The sequence below is a fragment of the Cherax quadricarinatus genome, chromosome 49 (assembly GCF_038502225.1).
Source record: "Cherax quadricarinatus isolate ZL_2023a chromosome 49, ASM3850222v1, whole genome shotgun sequence".
NCBI classification, from domain to species: Eukaryota; Metazoa; Arthropoda; class Malacostraca; order Decapoda; family Parastacidae; genus Cherax; species Cherax quadricarinatus.
In genome coordinates this window covers 22172467-22200277 of record NC_091340.1, presented here as the reverse complement: position 1 = coordinate 22200277, position 27811 = coordinate 22172467, and the positions used below count along the sequence as shown (strand labels likewise).

The 27811-nt window shown below is 43.6% G+C and overlaps 1 protein-coding gene across 3 annotated transcripts in view; it reads left to right on the top strand.

Moving 5' to 3' along the window:
• LOC128697056 (uncharacterized) overlaps positions 1-27811 on the top strand; it is a 48428-nt gene that overhangs the window by 8668 nt on the left and 11949 nt on the right. Inside the window, exons 3-4 of one of the 3 annotated variants that reach the window (XM_070095250.1) lie at positions 11164-11372; positions 12257-12574. In XM_070095250.1, coding sequence (XP_069951351.1) covers positions 11164-11372; positions 12257-12574 — 527 coding nt within the window. Of the gene's footprint in view, positions 1-11163; positions 11373-12256; positions 12994-27811 lie in introns of all 3 variants that reach the window. The other 2 variants (XM_070095249.1, XM_070095248.1) reach the window with 2 other exon arrangements.

Below are 27811 nucleotides of genomic sequence, written 5' to 3'. Positions count from 1 at the left end.
CAGAGGAAGATGAGAGGTGCAAGGTTATGTTAGAGAAGAGACTGTTGGAAGGTATATGGTCAGCACCCATCAAGGGAAGTTATTTGGTGCCAGTGATGGGCTCTTAATCCAAGGAATTGGATTTGCCCTCCCCTTCCTTAGGTTGAACCTGAATGCCTTCCAGGCACTATGTTATTCCTGTGGGTTTAATGCTTCCCATAAATATAATAGTAATGTCAGCTCTCATACAAGGCTATTCTAATCAGAATGGGTGGGATTTGAACCCATGGCAAGTGAGTGCTAAATCTGACAGGCCAGTGTGTTAACCACTGAGCCAGCTGCCTCGAATAAAATTCACCCAAATAAGTATATTTCTCCTAGGTAGTAGGTTGGTGATAAATTAGATACATGTGCAACTCTTGGGTATCTTTATTGAGGAAACGTTTTGCCACACAGTGGCTTCATCAGTCCATACAAAGGAGAATCTTGAAGAACAGAAGGAGTATGAGGTAATCAGTCCCTCAACCTTGAGTCGATGTGGTCAGTCCATCAATCTTGAATAGATTCTATTCAAGATTGATGGACTGACCACATCGACTCAAGGTTGAGGGACTGATTACCTCATTCTCCTTCTGTTCTTCAAGATTCTCCTTTGTATGGACTGATGAAGCCACTGTGTGGTGAAACGTTTCCTCAATAAAGATACCCAAGAGTTGCACATGTGTCTAATTTATCAACATGTCGGTTCTCTGAACCATTCATCTACAAAGGTTGGTAAACAGCAACCGCCCAGGGAGGTACTACCATCCTGCCAAGTGAGTGTACAACGAAAACCTGTAATTGTTTTACATGATGGTAGGATTGCTGGTGTCTTTTGTCTGTCTCATAAACATGCAAGATTTCAAGTATGTCTTGCTACTTCTACTTACACTTAGGTCACACTATACATACATGTACAAGCATATATATACACACCCCTCTGGGAATTCTTCTATTTTCTTTCTAGTTCTTGTTCTTGTTTATTTCCTCTTATCTCCATGGGGAAGTGGAATAGAATTCTTCCTCCATAAGCCATGCGTGTTGTAAGAGGCGACTAAAATGCTGGGAACAATTGGCTAGTAACCCCTTCTCCCGTATAAATTACTAAATTTAAAAGAGAAACTTTCGTTTTTCTTTTTTGGCCACCCCGCCTTGGTGGGATATGGCCGGTGTGTTGAAAGAAAGAAGTATATTTCTAGGTATGATTTCATGAATCATGAAGCTTTTTCTGTTCTATTTTTTTTTTTTTTTTTTTTTTTTTGGGAGCCAGTGCAATTGAAAAAGTTTGTTCAGAATTGAAAAGCTCATATTGTGAAGGCCTTCTTACATGCTGTACAATTTTGATTGAAGCTTTACTTTTTTTTTTTTAACACATCAGCAATTTCTCACCAAGGCAGGGTGGCCCAAAAAAAAAGAAACACTTTCATCATCCCTTCATAAATGCTACCCTTCTCACACTCCAATGGCATATCAAGTCAGAAAAGCCATTTGTCTCCACTTGCTCCTTTCTTTCAACGCACCAGCCGTATCCCACCGAGGCGGGGTGGCCCAAAAAGAAAAACAGAAGTTTCTCGTTTTAAATTTAGTAATATATACAGGAGAAGGGGTTACTAGCCCTTTGCTCCCAGTATTTTAGCCGCCTCTTACAACACGCATGGCTTACGGAGGAAGAATTCTGTTCCACTTCCCCATGGAGATAAGAGGAAATAAACAAGAACAAGAACTAGAAAGAAAATAGCAGAAAACCCAGAGGAGTGTGTATATATATGCTTGTACATGTATGTGTAGTGTGACCTAAGTGTAAGTAGAAGTAGCAAGATGTGCCTGAAATCTTGTATGTGTATGAGACAGAAAAAAAAGACACCAGCAATCCTACCATCGTGTAAAACAATTACAGGTTTCCGTTTTACACTCACTTGGCAAGACGGTAGTACCTCCCTGGGCGGTTGCTGTCTACCAACCTACTACCTACTCCTATCACTTTCAAATGCATATAAAAGCTTGATAGCATGCTTACGCTATCATATTTTAAGTGAGCAACGTAGCTAGGCCTAAAAAATGCGTGTACAGCATCTCCTCACTTAACGACGGAGTTCCGTTCCTAAGACCACGCAGTAAACAAATTCGTTAAGCGACGAGCATACTATAATGGTAGTGGGTTTGTGTCGGTCATCTTTGATATTGTTTTAATGTCACCATTGCACCATTTATTACATTTCTGATATATTTTTAAATGTTTATACAGTAGTGTACTGTATATTGTCATAAACAGAATAGAGGAAATCAGCTCTAATATACATTATTTAGGTATGCATTCTGGTCAGAGAGCCCGCCGTAAGTCCGAGTTGTCGGTAAACGAGTTCATCGTTAAGTGAGGAGAGGCTATACATTACACACATTGCTTACATTAAAATATTTTTGTTCTTAGACTATGGTGAATATATTCATTATAGGAAGTCCAAATAAATGAAGAATGTGTATAAATGAAAACCACTGTAAAGTGAAGTGCTGTAAAGTGGGGCCTGCCTGTGTACTCAAAAGGCTTATCCCCTATAATCTTGCACTCTATCTTGTCCCCTTTGCCTCTATACAAAAGAACTGTGCCAATCCCTAGATACCTTCCCCTCTTTCATACATTTATTACTGACCCATGCTAGACAGTGGTACTACTGACCCATGCTAGACTGGTACTACTGACCCATGCTAGACAGTGGTACTACTGACCCATGCTAGACAGTGGTACTACTGACCCATGGTAGACAGTGGTACTACTGACCCATGCTAGACAGTGGTACTACTGACCCATGCTAGACAGTGGTACTACTGACCCATGCTAGACAGTGGTACTACTGACCCATGCTAGACAGTGGTACTACTGACCCATGCTAGACAGTGGTACTACTGACCCATGGTAGACAGTGGTACTACTGACCCATGCTAGACAGTGGTACTACTGACCCATGGTAGACAGTGGTACTACTGACCCATGCTAGACAGTGGTACTACTGACCCATGCTAGACAGTGGTACTACTGACCCATGCTAGACAGTGGTACTACTGACCCATGCTAGACAGTGGTACTACTGACCCATGGTAGACAGTGGTACTACTGACCCATGCTAGACAGTGGTACTACTGACCCATGGTAGACAGTGGTACTACTGACCCATGCTAGACAGTGGTACTACTGACCCATGGTAGACAGTGGTACTACTGACCCATGCTAGACAGTGGTACTACTGACCCATGCTAGACAGTGGTACTACTGACCCATGCTAGACAGTGGTACTACTGACCCATGCTAGACAGTGGTACTACTGACCCATGCTAGACAGTGGTACTACTGACCCATGCTAGACAGTGGTACTACTGACCCATGCTAGACAGTGGTACTACTGACCCATGCTAGACAGTGGTACTACTGACCCATGCTAGACAGTGGTACTACTGACTGACCAGTGGTACTATGCTAGACAGTGGTACTACTGACCCATGCTACCAGTGGTACTATGACTAGACAGTGGTACTACTGACCCATGCTAGACAGTGGTACTACTGACCCATGCTACACAGTGGTACTACTGACCCATGCTAGACAGTGGTACTACTGACCCATGCTAGACAGTGGTACTACTGACACATGGTAGACAGTGGTACTACTGACCCATGGTAGACAGTGGTACTACTGACCCATGGTAGACAGTGGTACTACTGACCCATGCTAGACAGTGGTACTACTGACCCATGCTAGACAGTGGTACTACTGACCCATGCTAGACAGTGGTACTACTGACCCATGCTAGACAGTGGTACTACTGACCCATGCTAGACAGTGGTACTACTGACCCATGGTAGACAGTGGTACTACTGACCCATGCTAGACAGTGGTACTACTGACCCATGCTAGACAGTGGTACTACTGACCCATGGTAGACAGTGGTACTACTGACCCATGCTAGACAGTGGTACTACTGACCCATGCTAGACAGTGGTACTACTGACCCATGCTAGACAGTGGTACTACTGACCCATGGTAGACAGTGGTACTACTGACCCATGCTAGACAGTGGTACTACTGACCCATGCTAGACAGTGGTACTACTGACCCATGCTACACAGTGGTACTACTGACCCATGCTAGACAGTCGTACTACTGACCCATGCTACACAGTGGTACTACTGACCCATGCTAGACAGTGGTACTACTGACCCATGCTAGACAGTGGTACTACTGACCCATGCTAGACAGTGGTACTACTGACCCATGCTAGACAGTGGTACTACTGACCCATGCTAGACAGTGGTACTACTGACCCATGCTAGACAGTGGTACTACTGACCCATGCTAGACAGTGGTACTACTGACCCATGCTAGACAGTGGTACTACTGACCCATGGTAGACAGTGGTACTACTGACCCATGCTAGACAGTGGTACTACTGACCCATGCTAGACAGTGGTACTACTGACCCATGCTAGACAGTGGTACTACTGACCCATGGTAGACAGTGGTACTACTGACCCATGCTAGACAGTGGTACTACTGACCCATGCTAGACAGTGGTACTACTGACCCATGCTACACAGTGGTACTACTGACCCATGCTAGACAGTGGTACTACTGACCCATGCTACACAGTGGTACTACTGACCCATGCTAGACAGTGGTACTACTGACCCATGCTAGACAGTGGTACTACTGACCCATGCTAGACAGTGGTACTACTGACCCATGCTAGACAGTGGTACTACTGACCCATGCTAGACAGTGGTACTACTGACCCATGCTAGACAGTGGTACTACTGACCCATGCTAGACAGTGGTACTACTGACCCATGCTAGACAGTGGTACTACTGACCCATGCTAGACAGTGGTACTACTGACCCATGCTAGACAGTGGTACTACTGACCCATGGTAGACAGTGGTACTACTGACCCATGGTAGACAGTGGTACTACTGACCCATGGTAGACAGTGGTACTACTGACCCATGCTAGACAGTGGTACTACTGACCCATGCTAGACAGTGGTACTACTGACCCATGCTAGACAGTGGTACTACTGACCCATGCTAGACAGTGGTACTACTGACCCATGCTAGACAGTGGTACTACTGACCCATGGTAGACAGTGGTACTACTGACCCATGCTAGACAGTGGTACTACTGACCCATGCTAGACAGTGGTACTACTGACCCATGGTAGACAGTGGTACTACTGACCCATGCTAGACAGTGGTACTACTGACCCATGCTAGACAGTGGTACTACTGACCCATGCTAGACAGTGGTACTACTGACCCATGGTAGACAGTGGTACTACTGACCCATGGTAGACAGTGGTACTACTGACCCATGCTACACAGTGGTACTACTGACCCATGCTACACAGTGGTACTACTGACCCATGCTAGACAGTGGTACTACTGACCCATGCTACACAGTGGTACTACTGACCCATGCTAGACAGTGGTACTACTGACCCATGCTAGACAGTGGTACTACTGACCCATGCTAGACAGTGGTACTACTGACCCATGCTAGACAGTGGTACTACTGACCCATGCTACACAGTGGTACTACTGACCCATGCTAGACAGTGGTACTACTGACCCATGCTACACAGTGGTACTACTGACCCATGCTAGACAGTGGTACTACTGACCCATGCTAGACAGTGGTACTACTGACCCATGCTACACAGTGGTACTACTGACCCATGCTAGACAGTGGTACTACTGACCCATGCTAGACAGTGGTACTACTGACCCATGCTAGACAGTGGTACTACTGACCCATGCTAGACAGTGGTACTACTGACCCATGCTAGACAGTGGTACTACTGACCCATGCTACACAGTGGTACTACTGACCCATGCTAGACAGTGGTACTACTGACCCATGCTAGACAGTGGTACTACTGACCCATGCTAGACAGTGGTACTACTGACCCATGCTAGACAGTGGTACTACTGACCCATGCTAGACAGTGGTACTACTGACCCATGCTAGACAGTGGTACTACTGACCCATGCTAGACAGTGGTACTACTGACCCATGCTAGACAGTGGTACTACTGACCCATGCTAGACAGTGGTACTACTGACCCATAGACAGTGGTACTACTGACCCATGCTAGACAGTACTACTGACCCATGCTAGACACAGGTACTACCCACCCATGCTAGTGGTACTACTGACCCATGCTACACAGGTACTACTGACCCATGCTAGACAGTGGTACTACTGACCCATGCTAGACAGTAGTACTACTGGTACTACTACTGACCCATGCTAGACATGCTAGGTACTACTGACCCATGCTAGACACAGGTTCTACTGACCCATGCTAGACAGTGGTACTACTGACCCATGCTAGACAGTGGTACTACTGACCCATGCTAGACAGTGGTACTACTGACCCATGCTAGACAGTGGTACTACTGACCCATGCTAGACAGTGGTACTACTGACCCATGCTAGACAGTGGTACTACTGACCCATGCTAGACAGTGGTACTACTGACCCATGCTAGACAGTGGTACTACTGACCCATGCTAGACAGTGGTACTACTGACCCATGCTAGACACAGGACCCATGCTAGACTACTGACCCATGCTAGACACAGGTACTACTGACCCATGCTAGACAGTGGTACTACTGACCCATGCTAGACAGTGGTACTAGTGACCCATGCTACATGGTGGTACTACTGACCCATGGTAGACAGTGCTACTACTGATACATGCTAGACACAGGTACTACTGACCCATGCTAGACACAGGTACTACTGACCCATGCTAGACAGTGGTACTACTGACCCATGCTAGACAGTGGTACTACTGACCCATGCTAGACAGTGGTACTACTGACCCATGCTAGACAGTGGTACTACTGACCCATGCTAGACACAGGTACTACTGACCCATGCTAGACAGTGGTACTACTGACCCATGCTAGACAGTGGTACTACTGACCCATGCTAGACAGTGGTACTACTGACCCATGCTAGACAGTGGTACTACTGACCCATGCTAGACAGTGGTACTACTGACCCATGCTAGACAGTGGTACTACTGACCCATGCTAGACACAGGTACTACTGACCCATGCTAGACAGTGGTACTACTGACCCATGCTAGACAGTGGTACTAGTGACCCATGCTACATGGTGGTACTACTGACCCATGGTAGACAGTGGTACTACTGATACATGCTAGACACAGGTACTACTGACCCATGCTAGACAGTGGTACTACTGACCCATGCTAGACAGTGGTACTACTGACCCATGCTAGACAGTGGTACTACTGACCCATGCTAGACAGTGGTACTACTGACCCATGCTAGACACAGGTACTACTGACCCATGCTAGACAGTGGTACTACTGACCCATGCTAGACACAGGTTCTACTGACCCATGCTAGACAGTGGTACTACTGACCCATGCTAGACAGTGGTACTAGTGACCCATGCAGTGGTACACTGACCCATGCTGGTACTACTGACCCATGCTAGACAGTGGTACTACTGACCCATGCTATACATGCTAGACACTACTGACCCATGTAGACAGTACTACTGACCCATGCTAGACAGTGGTACTACTGACCCATGCTAGACAGTGGTACTACTGACCCATGCTAGACAGTGGTACTACTGACCCATGCTAGACAGTACTACTGACCCATGCTAGACAGTACTACTGACCCATGCTAGACACAGGTACTACTGACCCATGCTACTACTGACCCATGCTAGACACAGGTACTACTGACCCATGCAGTGCTACTACTGACATGCTAGACACAGGTACTACTGACCCATGAGACCAGGTACTACTGACCCATAGACAGTGGTACTACTGACCCATGCTACAGTGACCTGACCCATGCTAGACAGTGGTACTACTGACCCATGCTAGACACAGGTACTACTGACCCATGCTAGACAGTGGTACTATTGACCCATGCTAGACAGTAGAACTACTGACCCAAGCTACATGGTGGTACTACTGACCCATGCTAGACAGTGGTACTACTGACCCATGCTAGACAGTGGTACTACTGACCCATGTTAGACACAGGTACTACTGACCCATGCTAGACACAGGTACTACTGACCCATGCTAGACACAGGTACTACTGACCCATGCTAGACACAGGTACTACTGACCCATGCTAGACACAGGTACTACTGACCCATACTTAACAGGTAGTACTGACCCCTGCTAGACAGTGGCACTACTGACCCATGCTAGACAGTGGTACTACTGACCCATGCTAGACACAGGTACTATTTACCCATGCTAGACACAGGTACTACTGACCCATGCTAGACAGTGGTACTACTGACCCATGCTAGACAGTGATACTACTGACTCATGCTAGACAGTGGTAATACTGACCCATGCTAGACACAGGTACTACTGACCCATGCTAGACACAGGTACTACTGACCCATGCTAGACAGTGGTACTACTGACCCATGCTAGACAGTGGTACTACTGACCCATGCTACATGGTGGTACTACTGACCCATGGTAGACAGTGGTACTACTGATACATGCTAGACACAGGTACTACTGACCCATGCTAGACACAGGTACTACTGACCCATGCTAGACAGTGGTACTACTGACCCATGCTAGACAGTGGTACTACTGACCCATGCTAGACAGTGGTACTACTGACCCATGCTAGACACAGGTACTACTGACCCATGCTAGACAGTGGTACTAATGACCCATGCTAGACAGTGGTACTACTGACCCATGCTAGACAGTGGTACTACTGACCCATGCTAGACAGTGGTACTACTGACCCATGCTAGACACAGGTACTACTGACCCATGCTAGACAGTGGTACTACTGACCCAAGCTAAACACAGGTACTACAGACCCATGCTAGACATAGGTACTACTGACTCATGCTAGACACAGGCACTACTAACCCATGCTCAACAAAGGTACTACTGACCCATGCTACACACAGGTACTACTGACCCATGCTAGACAGGTACTACTGACCCATGCTAGACACAGATACTACTGACCCATGCTAGTCACAGGCACTACTGACCCATGCTAGTTACAGGTACTACTGACCCATGCTTGACAGTGGTACTACTCACCCACGCTTGACACATGTACTACTGACCCATGCTAGACACAGGTACTACTGACCCTTGCTAGACACAAGTACTACTGACCCATGCTAGACACAGGTACTACTGACCCATGCTAGACACAGGTACTACTGACCCATGTTAGACAGTGGTACTACTGACCCATGCTAGACACAGGTACTACTGACCCATGCTAGACAGTGGTACTACTGACTCATGCTAAACACAGGTACTACTGACCCATGCTAGACACAGGTACTACTGACTCATGCTAGACACAGGCACTACTGACCCATGCTAGACACAGGTACTACTGACCCTTGCTAGACACAAGTACTACTGACCCTTGCTAGACACAAGTACTACTGACCCATGCTAGACACAGGTTCTACTGACCCATGCTAGACACAGGTACTACTGACCCATGTTAGACAGTGGTATTACTGACCCATGCACTACTGACCCATGCTAGACACAGGTACTACTCACACATGCTAGACAATGGTACTAATGACCCATGCTAGACACAGGTACTACTGACCCATGCTAGACACAGGTGCTACTGACCCATGCTAGACACAGGTACTATTGACCCATTCTAGACAGTGGTACTACTGACCTATGTTCGACACAGGTACCATTGGCCCTTGCTAGACACACGTACTACTGACCCATGCTAGACACAGGTACTACTGACCCATGCTAGAAACAAGTACTGCTGACCCATGCTAGACACAGGTACTACTGACCCAGGGTAGACACAGGTACTACTGACCCATGCTAGTCACAGGCACTACTGACCCATGCTAGACAGTGGTACTACTGACCCATGCTAGGCACATGTACTACTGACCCATACTTGACACAAGTACTACTGACCCATGCTAGACACAGGTACATCTGACCCATGCTAGACATAGGTACTACTGACCCATGCTAGACACAGGTTGTACTAACCCATGCTAGACAGTGGTACTACTGACTCATTCTAGACACAGATACCACTGACCCTTGCTAGACACAAATACTACTGACCCATGCTAGACACAGGTACTACTGACCCATGCTAGTCACACGTACTACTGACCCATGCTAGATGCATGTACCACTGACCCATGCTAGACACATGTACTACTGACCCCTGCTAGACAGTGGTACTACTGACCCATGGTAGACACAGGTACCACTGACCCTTGCTAGACACAAGTACTACTGACCCATGCTAGTCACACGTACTACTGACCCATGCTAGACACATGTACCAATGACCCATGCTAGACACATCTACTACTGACCCATGCTAGACACATGGACTACTGACCCATGCTAGACAGTATTAGTGACCCATGCTAGACACAGGTAGTACTGACCCATGCTAGACAGGTACTACTGACCCATGCTAGACAGTGGTACAACTGACCCATGCTAGACACAGGTACTACTGTCCCATGCTAGACAGTGGTACTGACCCATGATAGACACAGGTACTACTGACCCATGCTAGGCACAGGTACTACTGACCCATGCTAGACACAGGTGCTACTGACCCATGCTAGACACAGGTACTACTGACCCATGCTAGACACAGGTACTACTGACCCATGCTAGAAACAGGTGCTACTGACCCATGCTAGACACAGGTATTACTGACCCATGCTAAACAGATCCATGGCAACATCGCACATCACTGTCTAAGGCCTACTTTTACTTGGAAATATTCTTCCTCTCTCCTACATACTCTAACCTGATCTTCATTGGACTTGTAAAAAAAACCTTAATTTCCTTCATTAACCTACTAAGCATTCCGTGCACTTGCAACATCTGCCACATTGCTCCCTTATCTACCCTATCATATACATATATGCCTTTTCTGAGTCCATAAATGCAGTGAAAACTCATTATTATTATTATGATTACAATGATTATTATTACGTATATATTATTTTATTTCTGTTGTCTTTTATTATTATTATGTAATAAATTATGTATCACTGTTAATAATTTTGACGTTGCAGCGAGTCAAGCAGCAGCAGAGAGAGCTGGCGGCGGTGCTGCGGGGGCCAAACACTCGGCGACCAATCAGAAACTAGGAATGAGCCTGGAGGAGGCGAAGCAGATTCTCAATGTCGAGGACCTGGATCCCGAACGATTGCGCAAAAACTACGAGTACCTCTTTAACATCAACGACAAGAGTAAAGGTGGATCATTCTACATCCAGAGTAAGGTCAGTGCAACTTGTATGGTTTTTTAAAGTTATAACAATGTTATATTTGAATTTTTACAGAGTAAAGTCAGTCTAGCATATTTGGCTCTTTTAAAGTTAAAAATATTTCTTTACATTTTACATGAGATGTTTTTAAGTTCAGAATGCACTATATATGGCTGTTTTAAATTTAAAAAAATTTCTGTTTATAAAAACTTTTTTTATATATGGAGCTTAAGTGTCATAGTTTATTACTATAGTAATGATTAAATAATTACATACAAACGACCATCTGTAGACATGATTGTTCCACCTCCTTTAGAAATTACTCCGGAACTGTTGATTATAGATCATAGATTTATGCCAGGATGCTAGAGTACAGGAGGTCAGAAGTACAGTGCCTTCACTCAGAAGAATGGGTGAGGATGTTATATGAATAGTGGTGTCAGAAAAACTCAGGGAAAACAGCTGTTGACTGAGTGATGATGAATGTGTTTCCTTTTTTGTTATATCTCCCTGCCTGTGTGAGGGACGGCTGGCGTGTTAAACAAGTAAACTGTTTTTTTAAACTGTCTGATCCTGTGGCGGTAACCTTACACTGTCCTGAACTCTGCTTTTCCTTCACTCACAGTTGACTCTCCAGCAGTATCCTTACACTGTCCTGAACACTACTCTTCCTTCACTCAAAGTTGACTCTCCAGTAGTAACCTTCCACTGTCCTGAATACTGCTTTTCCTTCACTCACAGTTGACTCTCCAGCAGTATCCTTACACTGTCTTGTACAGTACTCTTCCTACACTCACAATTGTATACTGTAAATTAGAATCAATCTAAGACAGTTTATTTAAGTTTAATTCCCACAAAAGAAGCAGTTTGATGTTGCTGATTCCTGGCTTTACTCATAGATGTGGTTGGAAGGAAGGCGGCAGAGAGGAGGCGTCTTGGTCACGTCTCCGCCGAGCACCACACACTTGGCATGGAAGCCACTGCTTCTATCTTCTGCTAGAGCATATACCACGTCTCCTCTTACCTGGGAGACAGTGTTGTCAGAGGACAATCGTAAGAGGTTTATCAGTCGTATGGAAAACGCAAGATCTCTCAGGAAGTTTTCAAATGGTGCTGAGAGGTTGGCTGCTGTGCTCGTCCCTCTGTGTCACATTGAGGGGGAATTATCACTTCTGCTCACCGTGAGGTGTGCAACGTTGAACAATCACGGTGGAGAAGTGAGTTTCCCTGGCGGCATGGCCGATTTAAATGATGAAGACCTGGTGCATACGGCGTTGAGGGAAGCAGAAGAGGAAATTGGCATCGATCGTTCCATTGCTGATGTGTGGGGAATGACACCACCGCTGCCTAGCAAGCTAGGGGGCACCTCAGTCAGGGGAGTCTTGGCATACCTGGGGCATCTTGACCCATCACATTTAAAACTGTCTGAAGACGAAGTGGAGTCGGTGTTTGCTGTCTCCATCAGGAATCTCAGCCGCCCTCAGAATGCAAGACAGACGCAATTCCGATCAAAGAAAATCCCACAAGGTTTCACCTTGCCTGTATATATAGGATCAGAACCTCGAATCTGGGGTCTGACGGCCATCATAATCCACATTACTCTTATATCACTGCTTTCTGGTCTTTATAAGCATAAGTTAGTACATGTACATCACATATAATGTTTTGCAGGTCAATGAGGTAGTGACCTGCAAAACGGTGAATGCATTCACCATTAATCATTAGCTCTGTTGCTAGAAGTGTGTTGACATCACTGCTTAGATGACCCTCTGAACTGTAACATTCTTACCCATCCATGAAAGTGCAGGCACTGTACGTCCCACCTCCAGGATTAACATTCTCACCCATCTTTCAGAGTGCAGGCACTGTACTTCCCACCTCCAGGACTCAAGTCTGATTAACTAGTTTCCTTGAATCCCTTCATAATTGTTACTTGCTCACACTCCAACAGCACATCAAGTCACAAAAACCACTTGCCTCTACTTATTCTAACATGCTCACATATGCCTGTTGGACATCCAAGCATCTAATGCTCAAAATTTCCTTTACCTCCTCCTTCCAACCCTTTCTGGGATGACCCCTTACCCCTCCTTTTCCAGATTTATTCACCTTTAAGTCATTTTATTTTCTTCCATCCTCTTTAACCCTTTGACTGTCGCAGGCCCCTTTCTGAAACTGTCATTCTATGTCAATAAATTTTTGAAAAAAAAAAATTATTTTTTCTTATGAAATGATAGAGAATCTTTTCCCGATGGTAATGACACCAAAAGTATGAAATTTGGTCGAAAACTCAGGGAATTACGCTCCCGTGAAGTTAGTGGTCTGGGCTACATATACGTATCGGCGATTTCGCCGACTTTGAGCCCTATTTATAGCCAATTCCATTGTTCCAGTCAACCAAACTCATAGCTATTTCTTTAGAACTCCATTCTATCTACCAATTGAGTACAAGAAACCGCCCATTTACCGATTTGAACTACCCCATAAAGTGGTCAGAAATTGGCAATTTGGCCAATTTCACACAAATTAAAAAAGATGCCAGTTTCAAAATAGGGTCCAGAATAAACAATGTAGACATTCTTGGCACTAAAATAACATATCCTCTGTTCATTAGTCACATCTCTAGGCCCCTCTTATATTACTATTGCTTTCTATTTTGATTTTTTATTCATACAAAAAAATACAAAATTTACTGGTATGCAGACTACTGCATTATTGTAAAAATGGTATAAATAATATAAGTGCACTAGTGAAAGAATATTAGACTCCCCAGCTGATGTGTATTGGACTTGTGGTGTGATTTGCTTACTCCTGAACATTGGTAAAAATCGAACATTTCTGCTACTTTGAGCTCAATTTCAAGGTCGTTTTCATCGTGAAAGTAATCAAAATCATCTCTATTTCTGTAATATGTTTTCCATTTTATCACATGAGACCATGAAAACAAGAATACAACGATAAATACTATACGAAAATACACCTCAAAGTCGGCGTTTTAATCCAAAAAAACTCGGTTTTTTTTTCTCATTACGCACTGTGTGCTGCAGGATTTTTTTTTATGTGGTGCACACTGACCACACAGACCCATTCTCTCACATGTGGGCCTACCAGCTTTCTCCCGCTAGATTTGAAGCCTCTAGAATTTAATTACGTCAGAAACAGTGGCGCGTAAGACGTACGTATATTTTTTTTTTTTTTTTTTTTTTTCAACAAGTCGGCCGTCTCCCACCGAGGCAGGGTGACCCAAAAAAAAAAGAAAGAAAATCCCCAAAAACAAAATACTTTCATCATCATTCAACACTTTCACCACACTCACACATTATCACTGCTTTTGCAGAGGTGCTCAGAATACAACAGTTTAGAAGCATATATGTATAGAGATACACAACATATCCCTCCAAACTGCCAATATCCCAAACCCCTCCTTTAAAGTGCAAGCATTGTACTTCCCATTTCCAGGACTCAAGTCCGACTATATGAAAATAACCGGTTTCCCTGAATCCCTTCACTAAATATTACCCTGCTCACACTCCAACAGATCGTCAGGTCCCAAGTATCATTCGTCTCCATTCACTCCTATCTAACACGCTCACGCACGCTTGCTGGAAGTCCAAGCCCCTCACCCACAAAACCTCCTTTACCCCCTCTTTCCAACCCTTTCGAGGACGACCCCTACCCCTCTTTCCTTCCCCTATAGATTTATATGCTTTCCATGTCATTCTACTTTGATCCATTCTCTCTAAATGACCAAACCACCTCAACAACCCCTCTTCTGCCCTCTGACTAATGCTTTTATTAACTCCACACCTTCTCCTAATTTCCACACTCCGAATTTTCTGCGTAATATTTACACCACACATTGCCCTTAGACAGGACATCTCCACTGCCTCCAACCATCTCCTCGCTGCTGCATTTACCACCCAAGCTTCACATCCATATAAGAGTGTTGGTACTACTATACTTTCATACATTCCCTTCTTTGCCTCCATAGATAACGTTTTTTGACTCCACATATACCTCAACGCACCACTCACCTTTTTTCCCTCATCAATTCTATGATTAACCTCATCCTTCATAAATCCATCCGCCGACACGTCAACTCCCAAGTATCTGAAAACATTCACTTCTTCCATACTCCTCCTCCCCAATTTTATATCCAATTTTTCTTTATCTAAATCATTTGATACCCTCATCACCTTACTCTTTTCTATGTTCACTTTCAACTTTCTACCTTTACACACATTCTCAAACTCATCCACTAACCTTTGTAATTTTTCTTTAGAATCTCCCATAAGCACAGTATCATCAGCAAAAAGTAACTGTGTCAATTCCCATTTTGAATTTGATTCCCCATAATTTAATCCCACCCCTCTCCCGAACACCCTAGCATTTACTTCTTTTACAACCCCATCTATAAATATATTAAACAACCATGGTGACATTACACATCCCTGTCTAAGACCTACTTTTACCGGGAAGTATTCTCCCTCTCTTCTACACACCCTAACCTGAGCCTCACTATCCTCATAAAAGCTCTTTACAGCATTTAGTAACTTACCACCTATTCCATATACTTGCAACATCTGCCACATTGCTCCTCTATCCACTCTATCATATGCCTTTTCTAAATCCATAAATGCAATAAAAACTTCCCTACCTTTATCTAAATACTGTTCACATATATGTTTCAATGTAAACACTTGATCTACACATCCCCTACCCACTCTGAAGCCTCCTTGCTCGTCTGCAATTCTACATTCTGTCTTACCTCTAATTCTTTCAATTATAACCCTACCGTATACTTTTCCTGGTATACTCAGTAAACTTATTCCTCTATAATTTTTACAATCTCTTTTGTCCCCTTTCCCTTTATATAAAGGGACTATACATGCTCTCCGCCAATCCCTAGGTACCTTCCCCTCTTTCATACATTTATTAAACAAAAGTACCAACCACTAGGGATTGGCAGAGAGCATGCATAGTTCCTTTGTATAAAGGCAAAGGGGATAAAAGAGAGTGCAAAAATTATAGGGGGATAAGTCTGTTGAGTGTACCTGGTAAAGTGTATGGTAGAGTTATAATTGAAAGAATTAAGAGTAAGACGGAGAATAGGATAGCAGATGAACAAGGAGGCTTTAGGAAAGGTAGGGGGTGTGTGGACCAGGTGTTTACAGTGAAACATATAAGTGAACAGTATTTAAATAAGGCTAAAGAGGTCTTTGTGGCATTTATGGATTTGGAAAAGGCGTATGACAGGGTGGATAGGGGGGCAATGTGGCAGATGTTGCAAGTGTATGGTGTAGGAGGTAGGTTACTGAAAGCAGTGAAGAGTTTTTACGAGGATAGTGAGGCTCAAGTTAGAGTATGTAGAAAAGAGGGAAATTTTTTCCCAGTAAAAGTAGGCCTTAGACAAGGATGTGTGATGTCACCGTGGTTGTTTAATATATTTATAGATGGGGTTGTAAGAGAAGTAAATGCGAGGGTCTTGGCAAGAGGCGTGGAGTTAAAAGATAAAGAATCACACACAGGGTGGGAGTTGTCACAGCTGCTCTTTGCTGATGACACTGTGCTCTTGGGAGATTCTGAAGAGAAGCTGCAGAGATTGGTGGATGAATTTGGTAGGGTGTGCAAAAGAAGAAAATTAAAGGTGAATACAGGAAAGAGTAAGGTTATGAGGATAACAAAAAGATTAGGTGATGAAAGATTGAATATCAGATTGGAGGGAGAGAGTATGGAGGAGGTGAACGTATTCAGATATTTGGGAGTGGACGTGTCAGCGGATGGGTCTATGAAAGATGAGGTGAATCATAGAATTGATGAGGGAAAAAGAGTGAGTGGTGCACTTAGGAGTCTGTGGAGACAGAGAACTTTGTCCTTGGAGGCAAAGAGGGGAATGTATGAGAGTATAGTTTTACCAACGCTCTTATATGGGTGTGAAGCATGGGTGATGAATGTTGCAGCGAGGAGAAGGCTGGAGGCAGTGGAGATGTCATGTCTGAGGGCAATGTGTGGTGTGAATATAATGCAGAGAATTCGTAGTTTGGAAGTTAGGAGGAGGTGCGGGATTACCAAAACTGTTGTCCAGAGGGCTGAGGAAGGGTTGTTGAGGTGGTTCGGACATGTAGAGAGAATGGAGCGAAACAGAATAACTTCAAGAGTGTATCAGTCTGTAGTGGAAGGAAGGCGGGGTAGGGGTCGGCCTAGGAAGGGTTGGAGGGAGGGGGTAAAGGAGGTTTTGTGTGCGAGGGGCTTGGACTTCCAGCAGGCATGCGTGAGCGTGTTTGATAGGAGTGAATGGAGACAAATGGTTTTTAATACTTGACGTGCTGTTGGAGTGTGAGCAAAGTAACGTTTATGAAGGGATTCAGGGAAACCGGCAGGCCGGACTTGAGTCCTGGAGATGGGAAGTACAGTGCCTGCACTCTGAAGGAGGGGTGTTAATGTTGCAGTTTAAAAACTGTAGTGTAAAGCACCCTTCTGGCAAGACAGTGATGGAGTGAATGATGGTGAAAGTTTTTCTTTTTCGGGCCACCCTGCCTTGGTGGGAATCGGCCAGTGTGATAATAATAATAAAAAACCAACCACTCCAACACTATATCCCCCCCTGCTTTTAACATTTCTGTCATGATCCCATCAGTTCCAGCTGCTTTACCCCCTTTCATTCTACGTAATGCCTCATGTACCTCCACCACACTTACATTCTGCTCTTCTTCACTCCTAAAAGATGGTATACCTCCCTGGCCAGTGCATGAAATTACCGCCTCCCTTTCTTCCTTAACATTTAAAAGTTCCTCAAAATATTCTCGCCATCTACCTAATACCTCCCTCTCCCCATCTACTAACTCCCCTACTCTGTTTTTAACTGACAAATCCATACTTTCCCTAGGCTTTCTTAACTTGTTTAACTCACTCCAAAATTTTTTCTTATTTTCATAAAAATTTCTTGACAGTGCCTCTCCCACTCTTTCATCTGCTCTCCTTTTGCACTCTCTCACCACTCTCTTCACCTTTCTTTTACTCTCCATATACTCTGCTCTTCTTATAACACTTCTGCTTTGTAAAAACCTCTCGTAAGCTACCTTTTTCTCTTTTATCACACCCTTTACTTCATCATTCCACCAATCACTCCTCTTTCCTCCTGCCCCCACCCTCCTATAACCACAAACTTCTGCCCCACATTCTAATACTGCATTTTTAAAACTATTCCAACCCTCTTCAACCCCCCCACTACTCATCTTTGTACGTATATATACGGCGTAAACAGTCAAAGGGGTTAAATGCCCTAAGCACCTCATAGCAACCTCTTTCAGCCCTTGGAACAATGCTTCTTGTAACCCATCACCCATATCTAATCACCAAGCTCTAAATTCTCCACATACTATACACACCACACATTGTCCTGAACATGACATCTCTACTGCCTCCAGCCTCCTCCTTGTTGCAACATTCACCACCTACCCATACTTCACACCCATATAAGAGCTTTGGTAAAGTCATACTCTCATATATTCCCCTCTTTGCTTCCATGGATAATGTTCTTTGTCTCCACAGACTCCTCAGAGCACCACTCACCTGTTTTCCTCTCATCATTCCTATGGTTCACCTTGTCTTTCATAGACCTATCTGCTGACAAGGCCACTCCCAAATGTCTGAACATATTAACTTCCTCCATACTCCCTCCCTCCAATCTGATATCTTTCATTAGCTAATTTTTTTGTGTTATCCTCATCTCCTTACTCTTTCCTACATTCACTTTTAATTTTCTTCTTTTACATACTCTCCCAAACTTCTCTTCAGCAAAAAGAGCAACTGTGACAACTCCCACTTTGTGTTAGATTCTTTATCTATCAATCCTAATCCTCCTGCTAACACCTGATCATTCACTTCTCTTACAACTCCATCTATAAATATATTGAACAATCATGGTGATATCAACACATCTTTGTCTAAGGCCTACTTTTACTGGGAAATAATCTCCCTCTCTACTACATACCTGTTCCTCACTATCCTTGTAAAAACTCTTAACTGCTTTCAGAAACCTACTACCTCCTCCATAAACTTGCAACATAATAATAATAATTTTATTATTTCAACATGATACATGTTTGTACAAAGGAGTATAACAGTTGGGAGTAGAGTGGTACCCTAATTTACGAGTGCCCCAACTTACGAGTTTTCTGAGTTACGAGCCGTCACTCGGTCAATTTTTTGCTTTGAGTTGGAAGCCAAAATCCGAGTTGTGAGTAGTTGGCAGCGTATCTGAAGTCAAATTCAACTCTGTACCCAGAGGACTGTCAGGTACTTCGCTCCATCCCACATGTTCTTCCAAAACATAGCTGGAAGGATAATACTCCCAGATTGTAGTGCAGGCCTCCGTGATATTTACCTGCCTCACAGAGGTTCCTTCAGTGGGTGGAGTACTGATAGTGGTGGGTGGAGTAGTGATGGTGGTGGGTGGAGTAGTGATATTGGTTGATGGAGTAGTGAGGGTGGTGGGTGTAATAGAGATGGTGGTGGATGGAGTAGTGATAATGGTTGATGGAGTAGTGAGGGTGGTGGGTGAAGAAGTGATGGTGGTGGGTGGAGTAATGAGGGTGGTGGGTGGAGTTATGAGGGTGGTGGGTGGAATAGTGAAGAGTGTAGCAAGTAAGTTAAACAATTAAGCGATAGAGTTCATGCTATATGGCTTTAATAAGTTTGGTAAAGAGGAATTACAGTTTTGATTATAAACCTAAGGCAGACACAGTGGAACGATTATTATTTGACAGGATTACAGATATTAAGAGTAAGTATTTTTTTTTTTTTTTTTTTATTATCACACCGGCCGATTCCCACCAAGGCAGGGTGGCCCGAAAAAGAAAAACTTTCACCATCATTCACTCCATCACTGTCTTGCCAGAAGGGTGCTTTACACTACAGTTTTTAAACTGCAACATTAACACCCCTCCTTCAGAGTGCAGGCACTGTACTTCCCATCTCCAGGACTCAAGTCCGGCCTGCCGGTTTCCCTGAATCCCTTCATAAATGTTACTTTGCTCACACTCCAACAGCACGTCAAGTATTAAAAACCATTTGTCTCCATTCACTCCTATCAAACACGCTCACGCATGCCTGCTGGAAGTCCAAGCCCCTCGCACACAAAACCTCCTTTACCCCCTCCCTCCAACCCTTCCTAGGCCGACCCCTACCCCGCCTTCCTTCCACTACAGACTGATACACTCTTGAAGTCATTCTGTTTCGCTCCATTCTCTCTACATGTCCGAACCACCTCAACAACCCTTCCTCAGCCCTCTGGACAACAGTTTTGGTAATCCCGCACCTCCTCCTAACTTCCAAACTACGAATTCTCTGCATTATATTCACACCACACATTGCCCTCAGACATGACATCTCCACTGCCTCCAGCCTTCTCCTCGCTGCAACATTCATCACCCACGCTTCACACCCATATAAGAGCGTTGGTAAAACTATACTCTCATACATTCCCCTCTTTGCCTCCAAGGACAAAGTTCTTTGTCTCCACAGACTCCTAAGTGCACCACTCACTCTTTTTCCCTCATCAATTCTATGATTCACCTCATCTTTCATAGACCCATCCGCTGACACGTCCACTCCCAAATATCTGAATACGTTCACCTCCTCCATACTCTCTCCCTCCAATCTGATATTCAATCTTTCATCACCTAATCTTTTTGTTATCCTCATAACCTTACTCTTTCCTGTATTCACCTTTAATTTTCTTCTTTTGCACACCCTACCAAATTCATCCACCAATCTCTGCAACTTCTCTTCAGAATCTCCCAAGAGCACAGTGTCATCGGCAAAGAGCAGCTGTGACAACTCCCACTTTGTGTGTGATTCTTTATCTTTTAACTCCACGCCTCTTGCCAAGACCCTCGCATTTACTTCTCTTACAACCCCATCTATAAATATATTAAACAACCACGGTGACATCACACATCCTTGTCTAAGGCCTACTTTTACTGGGAAAAAATTTCCCTCTTTCCTACATACTCTAACTTGAGCCTCACTATCCTCGTAAAAACTCTTCACTGCTTTCAGTAACCTACCTCCTACACCATACACTTGCAACATCTGCCACATTGCCCCCCTATCCACCCTGTCATACGCCTTTTCCAAATCCATAAATGCCACAAAGACCTCTTTAGCCTTATCTAAATACTGTTCACTTATATGTTTCACTGTAAACACCTGGTCCACACACCCCCTACCTTTCCTAAAGCCTCCTTGTTCATCTGCTATCCTATTCTCCGTCTTACTCTTAATTCTTTCAATTATAACTCTACCATACACTTTACCAGGTACACTCAACAGACTTATCCCCCTATAATTTTTGCACTCTCTTTTATCCCCTTTGCCTTTATACAAAGGAACTATGCATGCTCTCTGCCAATCCCTAGGTACCTTACCCTCTTCCATACATTTATTAAATAATTGCACCAACCACTCCAAAACTATATCCCCACCTGCTTTTAACATTTCTATCTTTATCCCATCAATCCCGGCTGCCTTACCCCCTTTCATTTTACCTACTGCCTCACGAACTTCCCCCACACTCACAACTGGCTCTTCCTCACTCCTACAAGATGTTATTCCTCCTTGCCCTATACACGAAATCACAGCTTCCCTATCTTCATCAACATTTAACAATTCCTCAAAATATTCCTTCCATCTTCCCAATACCTCTACCTCTCCATTTAATAACTCTCCTCTCCTATTTTTAACTGACAAATCCATTTGTTCTCTAGGCTTTCTTAACTTGTTAATCTCACTCCAAAACTTTTTCTTATTTTCAACAAAATTTGTTGATAACATCTCACCCACTCTCTCATTTGCATGTATAGTTTTTACATATGTATTTATAATGGGCTGGGATAGGTTAAGGAGATAAGGTATTTTTTAACTGTAGTTTTAAAAATGCTGCTAGATGAAACAGTGGTTCTGGAGATTTCTGGCAGAGAGTTCCAGATTTTGAACCCTTTTATGTACATTGAGTTATTGAAAAGATTTAACCTGCCATGGGGAATGTCATAGAGATTGTTGTGCCTAGTATTATGTCTATGGGTCCTATTGCAACTGTCAAGAAAGCGTTTCAGGTCGAGATTTATATTAAAATTTATTGTTCTGTAAATGTAGGTTACACAGTAGTATGAGTGAATGTTTTGTATAGTGAGTAGATTTAGGTCTTTGAAGAGTGTGGGGGGTGTTATCTAGCAGTGGATTGTGTAATCATTCACACCACAGCTTTTTGTTGAGTTATTATTGGTTTTAGGTAATTTGTTGTTGTGGATCCCCAGACACAAATAGCATAGGTGAGGTAAGGGTAGATCAGTGAATAGTATAGTATAAGTAATGCTTCATTCATTCGTGTTGATTCTCCGGTACTTCCGGCCCGGGTCTTCTCCAGATGGTGACCCGGCAGTGGCCCCCCCGGGTGGGGGGTGTTGTTAATCTTCTTTCTTCTTTCTTGGGCCCTCTGGTTGGAGGGTGTCTTCTATCTTGCGTTGACTCCCCAGGAGGAAAGTGTCTTCTCGCTTCAGAAGTGCAGTCGGGCAGAGGCAGCAATTAAAGGGTCGATTGGAGCCACACCCCAGCTTTAGCAGACAGCAAAGTGCTGGGGAAACTTATCTCTTTGGTGTGAGGTCAGTGGTAGTAGTGCTAAGTGAGGGTACCATCTTCCTGAGTTCCATTCTGTAGAGTCCTGAAAATCTGCTGTGTGATATGGTTGATTACTAGTGGGCGAGTTATTGATAGGCTTCGAGGAAGCAGGTCGTCAAAGGTGTATGGATAGGTTGGTTCACAAGTGTACTTGACTGTTCAATCCTGGAGATGTTGAACAATTTCCTGGGTATACATTTTTTCGCTGTATTGTTTGGTAGTGTAAAAGAATACACCGTTCATAATGTGGTGTTCTTTTTGTCGTGAGGGAATGGTCGTGGCACGGCGTGTTGCATCCCCAGGCTCTTGCTTTTTGGCTTTCTTGGCTGGTGGCTGTACTGGTGGAGGCGAGGCTCGTGAATGGTGAGTTGCATCAGCGGTAGGAGCAGGTGTTGGTGGATTCTCATTGGTGGGCTGGGTCGGTGCCTCGATGGTCTCTGATTGGTCCATCTCTGCATCGAGTGGAAGGTGTGGTAGCGGTGTAGCAGCGGTGATGTTGGCGACATTAGCAGTGGATTTTATGATCTCATTGGAAGGTGGGGATGCAGGGAATGTAAAACCAGGCATATTGTTGAACTTGAAGAGTTCGTTGATGGTGGAGTTGAAGGAACCAGGCTCAGCTATATTCTGTACATGAGCATACATGATGCAGTAAAGAATCTTGGTAGAGTCGCCAGCAGGGGCTGGCAGGGAAGTGGTGGAGGCAGCTTGCGTGGCGTGTAGGATCTTGGTAGTGTCTGCTTGAAGCTTGGTGATAGCTGCATATGTGGTTTCTTCTGGGTTGGGTTTTTTTGTTGTTGTAGTTGTTTTTTGAGTATGTCTCTTCTGGTTGGGCATTTGGCAGCAAGTGTATGGTGGTCATTCTTGCAGTTCAAGCATTTAGGTGGTGAGGCAGCAGTGCAGTTTTTGAAGTCATGTCCCTCAAGGCCACAGGTGGAGCAGAACTTCTTGCCTTTGGCAGGGCAGTCTTGGTGGTATGTAAGAATGAGTAACAGTTATAGCACTGTGGAATTTGTTGGTATTTTTCTGCTTCAATGAAGGCTGGGTTGATCTGGAAGTAGTGGATAGCCAGGCCCTCAGGCCATGTTGACGTCACTGAAGGTGACCTTCAGCATGGATGAGGCATTGGGTATTTTAGTGATGAATTCCACCTTGGCCCAGCGGTTCTGCGCTTCAATGGACAACTTGATCTCTTCAGTATCCTGTGCAGTGATGAGTCTGTCGAGTCACTTGAGGAACACAGTTCTGGCCCTCAGAGCTGGGGAAGTCAAGACAAGAAAGCTCTGATCTCGTCGAGTGGTTGTAGAAGTAGTGGTAAGTAGTTTCTCGGCCTCAGTGTCATCAGAACAGACGACAACAAAGGCCTCCTTGAGCGTTAGTATCGCATTACATTTGACTTGCAATCTGCCACTGATGACAGCTGCAAGTGCTAGCTTGGATGAGTCATTGACTGTCCCACTCGCTGGTTTGATCTTTTCCATGTTCGAGTAGCGCATTTGTTTGTGATATATAGTAATGTATCTTTGAGAGGATGCCAACTGTTTTAGATACTGTTTTTGTTATGTGTTGGATATGGGTGTCGAATTTCAGGTTGCTGTCAAGGTGCAGACCTAGGAATTTTCCCTCATTTTGTTTAGCAATAGGGATGATGATAAGCATAATGTTTAGTTGGACCTCACTTGCTCTACTTCCAAACATAGTGTAGAAGGTTTTGTCTATATGTATTAAGTGTAAGTTTATTGACAGTCATCCATGTTATTTTTGCAAGCTCCTCATTAACAATAGTGTTGAGTGAGTCTAGATTAGGGTGGGAGATGACAAAAGTGTTGTCAGCAAAGAGAATAAGCATAAGTTGTTGTGATACACTTGGAAGATCGTTGATGTATAAAAGGAAAAGGAGGGGGCCAGAAATGCTTCCCTGTGGTACACCCGTGTCCAGGGGTCTCGTTGAGGACGTTGTGTCCTTGATAGAGACGTATTGCTTTCTATTAGTAATGTAAGACTTGATAAATGCAAGTGTGTGGCCTCTTATACCATAATGATCAAGCCTGAGGAGTAGGATACTGTGGTCTACTGTATCAAAAGCTTTCATAAGGTCATTAAAGAGTCCAAGCGGGTATTCATTTTTTCCAGTGCTGTGTAAAGTAGGTCTGGCATTTTTATTATTGCTTCATTTGTACTTTTGTTCCTCCTGAAGCCAAACTGGCAGGGGTTGAGGATGATTTGTGATATAATGAAGGAATATAATCTTTTGTGTGTGGGATTCTCAAAGATTTTTGGAAAGTAAAGACAAGTTTGATATTGGCCTGTATTTCTTTACATCTTTTGGGTCACCATCTTTGTGTAGTGGTGTAATCCTTGCTATTTTGAGTGATGCTGGGAAAGTATTGGTTTCTAGTGATTTGTTAAAGAGTAATGTAATGGTGGGTGAAAGGACTTGAGTTGCTCGTTTGTACAGTAGTGGTGGTACTTTGGCTATATTTCCTGATTTGTTTTTTAGAGAGTTAATAATCATGGGTAACCTCAGTGTGCTCTGTTGGTGTAAGATAGAGGAATATTGGGAAGTTTCACTCTAGATAATCATTAGCTCAGGCATTGGCATTTGGAATTTTACTGGCGAGATTTGATCCTGTGGTTGAGAAGAAGTCATTTATCTTGTTAGCTCTATCAGTAAGCTGGAGTTTTGGTTTATTCAGTTTAGAGTGTCTTCCAGGCTGGGACTTTCTGATTAATTTGGTGAGGACTGACGTATAGTGTTTGATAAATTCTTTAGTTATTAAGCCCCTTCTATATTGTTTTTCATATTGATGTTTCATTTCAGTGGATCTTAGAAGGCTGTTAGTAAGCCATGGGCAACTTAGTCTTTTATTAGTGATGTGTTTAGTTTTTATGGGACAATGTTTGTTATATAGTCTATGTATTTTGTTTAGAAAGATGTCTATCCATTCTTCAATACCAACAGCATTGGAAAATTTTGTATCCCAGTTACTGATGCCTCATCATAGAGTCGAAAAGAGAACTTATTTCATTGGGTGCTTACAAATGTTTGTTAGGAGGAAATTTGGGTAGTGGTCAGTAGTGTTGTCCGTGATTATCCCCACTACAATGGGGGGAGCTAGTGTGTTGATCCTTATATGGTCAGTTATGGTTGCACTTGTCTCAGTCTTGTTGGTTTTGTAATTGTTGGTATGAGTAATGTATTATTCATACCGTTCATGAAATCAGTTACAGGTTGGGCATCTGTTACACCAAGTTAATGTTGAAGTCTCCTGCTAGAAGTAGGTGGTGCTTATTCATGTGTGTATCTGTAGTCAGTGTTTTTAGCTTATCACTAAAAGCTTGAATGTTAGTATGAGGCATCCTGTATATGACGCCAATTGCTATAGTTTTTTTTATTTTTTTTTCAGAGAAGTTTGCAAATGTGTTTATATTCACCATATTCATCACTGAAGGATATGGTGTTGCAACATAACTCATTAGAATAATAGCTGTCAGTACCTCCCCTAATTTATTCTGGCCTGTAGTTGTGGATTGCTGTGTATCCTGGTAGTGTGTGGATGTCTATTGTGTCTTTCTTAAGCCAGGTTTCAGTAAGAATAATACAGGAGAAGGTTAGCTTCAGTGAATCTAGGAGTGCCAGGAGGTCATCATAGTGTTTACTTAGGGATCTGATATTGCCACACTGCTCCCCTATCCACTCTATCATATGCCTTTTCTAAATCCATAAATGCAACAAAAACTTTCCTACCTTTTTCTAAATATTGTTCACTTATATTCTTCAATGTAAACACTTGATCTACACATCCCCCTACCCATTGTAAAGCCCCTCTGTTCATCTGCAGTCCTGCTCTCTGTCTTATCTCTAATTCTTTCAGAAATAATCCAGGCTTATTCACCTATAATTCTTGTACTTTTATATCCTTTTCCCTCATAGAAAAGAACTATGCATGCTCTCTGTCAGTTCCTAAGCACCCTTCCTCCTTTCATGCATATACTGTACAAATACACTAACCATTCCATAATTATATTCTCACCTGTTTTTAACATGTTTTGATCCCATCAATCCCAGCTGCTTTACCCCCTTTCATTTTACCCACAGCCTCCAGCACCTCCCTCACATTTACATCTCACGCTTCTTTACCCTAAAAGTTGTTATACCTCCCTAGCCAGTGTATAAGATCACTGCCTCACTTTCTTCAACAACATTTAACAGCTTCTCAAAAGATTCCCTCCACCTTCCCAATACTTTCAAATACCCATGATGGTAGGATTGCTGGTGTCTTTTTTCTGTCTCATAAACATGCAAGATTTCAGGTACGTCTTGCTACTTCTTAAACTTAGATCACACTACACATACAGGTACAAGCATATACACACACACCCCTCTGGGTTTTCTTCTATTTTCTTTCTAGTTCTTGTTCTTGTTTATTTCCTCTTATCTCCATGGGGAAGTGGAACAGAATTCTTCCTTCGTAAGCCATGCGTGTTGTAAGAGGTGACTAAAATGCCGGGAGCAAGGGGCTAATAACCCCTTCTCCTGTACAGATTACTAAATTTAAAAAGAAAAACTTCAGTTTTTCTTTTTGGGCCACCCTGCCTTGGTGGAATATGGTCAGTTTGTTAAAAAAAAAAATCTATTTGTGGTTTAGGCTTTCTCAACTTATTGATATCATTCCAAAGCTTTTTCTTATTCACAGCAAAATTTGTTGAGAAAACTTTACCCCGTTCTAATTTGTTCTCCTTTTACACTCCCTCACCCCTCTCTTAGCCTCTTA